The following is an 8,686-nucleotide window of genomic DNA, read 5'->3' as shown; positions in this document are numbered from 1 at the left end:
AAAAAAATAAAATAACTTGAACACTTTAAATGATTATGTTCATTTTCTGGTATTGGATTCACTCGTGAACATCTTTGCTTCACCACCCCACCCCTCCCCTCCCTATTTCATGTGGGGGAATGGCATTATGTATATATCATCCTCCAGAAAATTAACGGTACACCTTTATATGACAACAGGGGTGGATCTATGATTTTTCAAGGGGGGCACATTTTCTTTAGCAAACTTTGACTAACAAAAAAAAAATTTTCACCTAAAAATGGAGGTGATTTCGTCCACGTAAAATTTGCCAAAAAATGTCTTCACTTGTGCATGAACGACTTATTCCCATTTGGTTATATCATTATATAAAAAAAACAAGTATGGTGTAACTTTCAAGGGGGGTGGGGCACATTTTTGTGTAAGAACGGATTATTTACATTTGAAAATTTAATTATGGCTCTCAGTGTATGACAAGAATGATCATGATCAATAGGAAATATTGGGAGATGGTGATGATCATGGTAATTGCTGATTAACGTATAACGCAAGCTGACCATCGATTTATTTATTTTCCCGTATGTTTATTTTTAGTGAATGCAATCAATCTTTTCGAAAACTGTTCCAAAATTAATGTAAGGATGGAGATAGAACAAAATATTCCAGGGTAAAATATACGGGAGATAGAAGTGAGATGTTCATGTTTTTTCTTTATTAATGGCAAAAGTTTGCGTATAACCTCTTTTCAAAATTTGTATTCTTCCTCGCAAGCAAGCTCATTGGTTGTGCCCCTTTTATTTCACCATCCTTTCGATTATCACTTCACATTTTTCATATAGGCCTATTCTTTATTCCGGGTTTTATGATGTAATTAGGTAGAGAAGAAACAAAGGAAGCTAAAATTTACATTCAGGAGATGGTATGAAAGGGAAAGAAACATGAATGCCGACAAGTGTCCTTAAAATGGCCCATTTTCAGTCGTCAGTATATTCAATATTTCAGCTCTCTCTTCGCGCTCGCATTATTGGTCTCGTCCTAACAAAGAACTTCAAAAGCTAATACATGTTCTTCAAACTTCAGCTATATGATGACTATACCCCCCCCCCCCCCGCCTTGGGGGGCATGAACTCTTCAACGGACGTAAGAAGCAATAAAATAAAATAAAAGATGTGAAAAAAGAGCCAAACTGAGGGTTGAATATTACTTTTTGGTTAAGATTAGGTCGAAATCTATCACAAATTTAGTTTTGTAGTGAGGTAGGTGAATATTTTTGCTCAGTGACACTCGCTTTGTTCCCTCGCACCTATTTTTTCACTTTTCTTTCTCTCTTTATAAATAAACTTGCCTGATATACGCCAATATCTCTCTTTTTTTTAGCTCATTACAAAATGGGAAAAGGCATGCATGTGCAAGTGAAGACCTTTTTCTATGTCAATTTTTTTTTTGTGGCATATATGAGCATCATTCAGTGAAGACCATTGGAAAATCCTGGATCCGCCCCTGCCTAAACCTTACAAAAACCTGTTGCAACCCTAACCCGACATCTAGACGAAATAATGCCCCTATACTCGATCCGGAGCAATTGTCGCAGGAGCAAATGTCGTGTCACCTCCCGATCCCATCAGGACCATTTGTTTCATGAATTCGCCCTGCCCCGGGGTCTGCTTACATCATAACTTTTATTTTCACGCACCCAATTTGATCCAAATGTTCTAAAACACGGAAAAACCCATGCAATTAATTGACACAATATAAGCTGCTGAAGGAGCCTATTACCAGTGCTCATTACTGATACTGACTGAATATAATTCACTCTCCCTTTTTGTGATCATTATTTATAGCAGAGACCTTAATGAGAGTCGATGAGTCATGGGTAAGGAGTCTTTGGGCGTTACCCCCGTATACCACACGCCAATGGCACACCATATACCCAGTTTGTGTAACAATAAAATTTGATTTTTCAAATTCCGTCTGCTCGAGCCGGATCTTGTCCTTATCCGCAATGTCTCGGAGTTGTTTTTCACGAAATCATCCTGAATTAAATCCACAAGGAGATTGAAAGAATATAGTCTGAGCAAAATTCAATCATTTTCTCCTAAAATGCCAGCACATCTTAGACAATAAGTCGAATTTGGATGAGTTTGGATTGATAGTGACAGGTGTGCGTCGGTTTACCAAGGATACCAGTGACGCTTTGACGAGCCAGCGCTGGCGTGATGATGGCCAGCCCCGCGAGTTCGAACAGAAGCATGAATACCTCGGTCCCACTTGTCAAGTTTGGTGTTGTTTGGTTCACTTTCCTCGCAGGAACGCTTGTTTTCCTCCCTATTACAGCAGGTAAGAAGGGCATGCCGGTAAGAAGTATTTTCAGAGAGAAAAAAATAATATATAGACTAAAGTGATCTTTCCAATTCCATTTTGATCTTCATGTAGGCCTGCACAACTTTAACTAGACAGGAATAACCATCGTTTCTGGGGATTTATTCAACAATTTCTGACATTTTACTGTATGGTGAGTGGAGCCAACGCAGTTCAGCGGAACAACCAAATACAGAGACTGAAGCTTTTGGTCTAAAATTTAACTAGACTCAGAGACAGAGTTGACAGTGATTGAAAAAAAAATAAAATGTCTATTTTTTAGTTTGAAATGGAATTATTACAGGTTTTCAGAAACGGAAAAGATTATAATAATTGTGAACGGAATATCACTGATCCTTTATAGTCCACAACAATCATTCTCCTTATAGTTTTGGTCTTTGGAAGTAGATCGAGATATATGGTAGAGTCGAGTCTTAGCAGTGTAAGACAATTATTCACAATTAGGTTTATTTACCTAGATTTTTAGCATAAATATAAGAGGTGTTTAACTGAACTTTGTTTTGATTCAATGTGTTAAATTAAAAAAATAATTTTGATACTTGTAAGTGTAACTCCTATATAGGAAGGATTCTTGACAAATTGAAGAATGGTGATATTCTGACATAGTACCGGTATCCTACATTGATTATTGTTTTTTATATTGTAATAGTTTTTTACTTGCACGCTGTAATATAAGCAACTTTTTATCGGATAATGTATATATACTTGCACACTGCACTTCACCAGTATGACAATACCCCAGACGCCTATACTGTTTCCAGGAGAAGAATCTTATCCTGTATAGTGATTGGTTCAAATAGAATCATGTGACCACTCATTCAATGAACAAGGTTATGCATGTGATGTGATATATTCTGACTATGATGGTGCATGACGTCAGACCTTGATATATTTTCCGCTATGCAAATATTCTTGGCCCCATGTCATCAAAATTTGTTATAATATCAGGTCTTGTTGGAATTTCAACTTCCATGACAACATTGAAAATAATGCTATTTGATTGGCTCTTCCAATAAAAGGTGATATCACAGCAAGAGTTACTATCATAGTAACTTTTTATGAAATGGGACCCTGAAGCATTATTTAAGATGAGATATAATCTTTGGGTGCATAGCTTAGCGATCTGTCTCTAAAAAGTCTAATTTAGGCAAAGTCCCATGATGCGTCAGTGCAGGCTCTAATTCGTGTTCACTGAACGCGGTGGCTAAAGGAAAAATTAGGTCATTCAATGCAAGTAACCGTTCTCTGCAAGCCCAGCGCATAGATTTTGGTTCTCATTTATAAAACTTTTAGTAGGATAAGACAAATATCAGGCATTTCCCTACAAAAGCATACTTGGGCATTATCAATCCTTGGTTGGACTGGCAATATAACTATTTTTCTTGCCAGACCAACCTTAGATAAACAATTCCCCTGTACTTTCTCAAAGCCTGATATATTCGTAAAATATAATCCTAATCTGAAATTCTCATGTCCTTTTTTATATGTTTGTCAAGATACAGTATTTCAAGTGGGGGGGGTGAAAAGGATTTATGAAGCAACCCATTGGTACTAACGGACATGTCCACCCCAACAAAAACTTGATTTGAATAAAAAGAGAAAAATTCAATATAAGCATAACACTGAAAATTTCATCAAAATCGGATGTAAAATAAGAAAGTTATGACATTTTCAAGTTTCGCTTCATTTCACAAAACAGTTATATGCACATCTCGGTCGGTGTGCCAATGAGGAACTGATGACATCATTCACTTACTTACTATTTCTTTTGTATTTTATTATATGAAATATTTTTACTTTCTCGTCATTGTCATGTGAAATCAAGTTTCATTCCTCCCTGAACATGTGGAATTCCATTATTTTAACATTTTGTGCTTCAGGCAAGGAGGTCCTAATCGTCAAATTCGTAAAAATTGAAATGTTGTATAATTCAAACAATAAAAAACAAAAGAAATAGTGAGTGAGTGACATCATCGACTCCCTCATTTGGATGTAACTGGCTCGTTCATATAACTATTTTGTTAAATATTTATAAGCGAAACTTTGAAATGTCATAACTGTCTTATATTACATCCGATTTTGATGAAATTTTCAGCATTGTGCTTGTCTGATTTTTCTCTATTGATTCAAATCAGCATTTTTCTGAGGTGAACTTGACCTTGATCCTTTGTTTTCCAGGTCAGTCCTGTGGTGGATCGGGTATTCTCAGTGAAGTGGAGTGTGCTGATGGTAGCTGTGTTTTTAGTTTCTATATCTGCGATGGTATATCCGACTGTCCTGATGGCTCTGATGAGAGTGAAGCTACTTGCAATGATGATGGTATGAACACTTATTCTATTTCTCCTTATTTATTTTATATATATTTCACTTGTTTTCACTTTTATTTCACTTTTTCTCACTTTTATTTCACTTTTTCTTTTTATACGATTATACAATTCAAGTCCTATGCATTTTTTCCTGGTAATTTCATGTAAGTATCTATTTCACCAGTATGGTTGAATATTTCTTGTTCTTGGTAAACCTTGAATAAAATATCTTGCAATCATAGAAAAAAGAGGCAATTCATAAATGAAAAAACATACAAATGAGAGTCAAGTCTGTGTGTGTTTACCCATGGTGACACAACATTTGCTCCGGGCATGATTTTGTCTACGAGATCTGGTTAGGGGTACACAGAAAAAACAAAATTATACAACCTGTATAAAATTTTATACAACCGCTGTTTACTATATGAACCTTACAACTGTTGTTTGAAAATTATACAACCCTCGGTTGTTCAAAATTTAAACAGCAGGTTGTATAAATTTTTTATACAAATTATGTTTAAAACTTGGTTTTATACAGCGGGTTGTAAAAAGATTTTTATACAATACTGATTAAATTTTGTGCAACTGTATAAACTATGGTTGTATAAAAAAAACTGTTCAAAAATGGTTGTATAAAAGAAGAAGGAGGCAAAGAAGAAGGCAAAGGAGAAACTTTTATGCTTTCAGTTTCATTCAAGATATTTATTCTTGCATTTCACACCTGCACAGTAAAGTATGCATGTTTTACATTACATACATAGGAGGCAATACTCCCAAAACTTTTTTTACAAGGTATCACTTAAAAACACTATGTAACACTGTGGAAGACTCTGACATACTATATCGGAACACGGACGAGTAGATTCAATCCTGCACAGGGAAAGGTAGAAAATTTTGAAATGTGTACAAAATATGAAGAAATGTCCATAACTTATCATTGACGTATTTGCTGCCCTCTTGTTATCAATATATATTTTTAAAAAGCAGAAATTTTCTTATTGTTTCAGTAACAGTAATTTATTTTATCCCCCCCCCCCCCCCCCGCTTTTTTTACAAGAAAATCAGACACCTGTGTGCTTTCACAAATGCGAAAGATTAACATTATCCTAAAAAGATGGGGATCCTTGTAGTGATCTTAAGTATGCAGAAAATCTCAATCCAGGCATTATATCTAAGAAGTACTCTGATAACTAACTTGCAACAGTGAAGAATTCACATTTTTTCATATTTCAAATAGCTATTTGATACATAAATTAATGAAAATTACATTGAATATTGGCATGATAACTTTAGACAAAAATGTCATTACAATTTCATGAAACATTGCAAATAACAAGACTCATAAATCTATTTCAACCTATTTCGATGCCTAAGACTGGGGGGGGGGGCTGATAGTCTGATACAGCCCCTCTTATGATCTCGATCGCAACAAAACTTGGTACGAGTGTTACCCGTCGCATAATCTACAAAACTACAAGATCATTTTCTGCGAACAAGCTCATTGCTAATTAATTATGCTAATTTATGCGTAGAATCAAAATTTTGCTTTAACTAACTAAATAATGCCCCTAAAATGCAAATTTGGGGTACACAGACACTTTATATGAATCTGATCAAATGTACAAAAAAAAAATTCAAAATCACATTTAATTTTTTTATGTATTTTATTGTTTTCTAAATTTCTTATGTATTTCTCAATTTTTTATTGCTTTTCAATGGAAATTGTCGGGGACTTATTTGGACCATAAATAAGATGGAATTAATAAATTTCAATCAGTAAAAGGAAAAATAATGATACATTTGCCTAAAAACTCTATTTGCATTGGATTTGTACACAAATTCACATTTTTGTTAAATTTTGGGTCTGCAAGCACTTACGAAATGCGTTATTTCGGAACCGTGTATCCGGGGGTCGGAAATTTGGTCTCAAAAGTTGCGCGAGACTTGAATGTAAAGAGTCTGTGAGCGACGCGGTCAAAAAACTTTACACGGCAGCTTTATTACGAAAAAAATGTCGAGGGGGGGGACCGATTCAGCTCCCCTCAAAATTTTTTGACCATGTCGCTCACTAACTTTTTACTTTCAAGTCTGGCGCAACTCTTGAGACCAAAATTGTGACCCCCGGGTACGCCGTTCCGAAATTACGCAACATTTCGTAAGTGCATGCAGACCCAAAATTAATCAAAAACGTGAATTTGTGTACAAATCCAATGCAAATAGTGTTTTTAGCCAAATTCATAAATGTATCAATATTTTTCCTTTTACTGCTTAAAACCTATTAATTTTATCTTTTTTATGGTCAAAAGTCTCCGACAATTTCCATTGAAAAAAAGTAGATAAACAAAGAAAAACAAAAGAAATTTAGAAAACAATAGAACACATAAGAAAATAAATGTGATGTTGAAATTTTTTTTAAATAAATTTGATCAGATGCCTATCTAGAGTATGTGAAACAAAAATTAGCAATTCAGGGGCATTATTTTATTAATTAGAGCAATCTATGATTTTACGCATAAATTAGCATAATTAATGAGACATGCAATTTTTTGCAGAATTTGATGTTATAGTTTTGTGATAATGCCATGGGTAACACGTGTGCCAATTTTCGTCTCGATCGCGCCATCCACGGCGGAGATCGTAGGGGGGGGGGGCTGAATTAGCCCCCCCCCTCCCCGTCTTCTTAGGCGTCGAAATAGCCCAGTCTATTTAGGGTGTAGCCACTGAATACTATGTGAGCAAAGCAAATATGAAATATATGTCCTATTACAGACCCAAGCTCAGCATTACTGCAGGCCAAAGTGAAATAAGTTTGCAATGGATGAAAAATTAGAGGGTGGTATCCAATTATGGTACAAAAGATCCTTCGGTTTTAATGCATTGAGCAAATGTTCAGTTGCTGAATATTTAAAGGACAAGTCCACCCCAACAAAAACTTGATTTGAATAAAAAGAGAAAAATTAAAAAAGCATAACACTGAAAATTTCAACAAAATCTGATGTAAAATAAAAAAGTTATGGCATTTTAAAGTTTCAACAAAATAGTTATATGAACGAGCTAGTTGCATTCAAATGAGAGTTGATGACATCACTCACTCACTATTTCTTTTGTATTTTATTATATGAAATATTTCATTTTCTCATCATTGTCATGTGAAATGAAGTTTCATTCCTCCCTGAACACGTGGAATTCCATTATTTTAACATTTTGTGCTTCAGGCAAGGAGGTCCTAATTCGTAAAAATTGACATATTGTATAATTCAAACAATAAAAACAAAAGAAATAGTGAGTGACATCATCGACTCTCTCATTTGGATTTTACTGGCTCGTTCATATAACTATTTTGTTGAAAATAAGCGAAACTTTGAAGTGTCATAATTTTCCTATTTTACATCTGATTTTGATGAAATTTTCAGCATTGTGCTTGTCTAATTTTTCTTTATTGATTCAAATCAACATTTTTCTGAGGTGGACTTGACCTTTAAATAAATTCAACGATGGAACATTCATAATTAGCATTGAGAAAGTATCGAAATGAGTCAAATTTATCCTGGCACAACAAGTTGGAATAAAGATTGTCATCTAAATGTATCAGACATGCCTTAGAAAATTCTTTCTTGTATTTGCATGAAATCTGGAAAGATGATGTGTACTGGACTTAAAGTTCTTACAACAAAGATAACGAACTGTTCTTCTGCACCAAAAGGTGAAATTATTCAAACAACTCTTTAAATTAGCCAACCGTCATAAAAAATGCCATTTGACCTAAAAATATTTACATGTGATCAATAGAATAACAAACGAGCACTCCTCTTAACCCCAACTAGACCAGGCTTTTTTGGCTGCTCTGTGGGGGGGGGGTGCCCCGGGAGCCACTTACATTGACGAGTGGATACCATGCGCGACCTAAAAAACAGGTAAAAAGGATGTCTTTTTAACGACATGGCACGTTGCGTACGTAACGTGATAATGGTGTAAAAAACACAAATATAATGAAAAAAGGGTATCTATTTCGCTAGGAAAAT

The 8,686-nt window shown here is 34.9% G+C and overlaps 1 protein-coding gene across 1 annotated transcript in view; it reads left to right on the top strand.

Moving 5' to 3' along the window:
• The first annotated feature begins 1,920 nt into the window (after positions 1–1,920).
• Positions 1,921–8,686, top strand: part of LOC121424236 (fibrillin-2-like) — a 53,671-nt gene continuing 46,905 nt past the window's right edge. Inside the window, exons 1-2 of the mRNA XM_041619842.1 lie at positions 1,921–2,316; positions 4,537–4,677. Coding sequence (XP_041475776.1) covers positions 2,196–2,316; positions 4,537–4,677 — 262 coding nt within the window. The 5' untranslated portion in view covers positions 1,921–2,195. The remainder of the gene's footprint in view (positions 2,317–4,536; positions 4,678–8,686) is intronic.

This window comes from Lytechinus variegatus, chromosome 11 (assembly GCF_018143015.1).
Source record: "Lytechinus variegatus isolate NC3 chromosome 11, Lvar_3.0, whole genome shotgun sequence".
In the NCBI taxonomy this organism is placed as follows: Eukaryota; Metazoa; Echinodermata; class Echinoidea; order Temnopleuroida; family Toxopneustidae; genus Lytechinus; species Lytechinus variegatus.
This window is presented reverse-complemented; position numbering and strand designations above follow the sequence as displayed.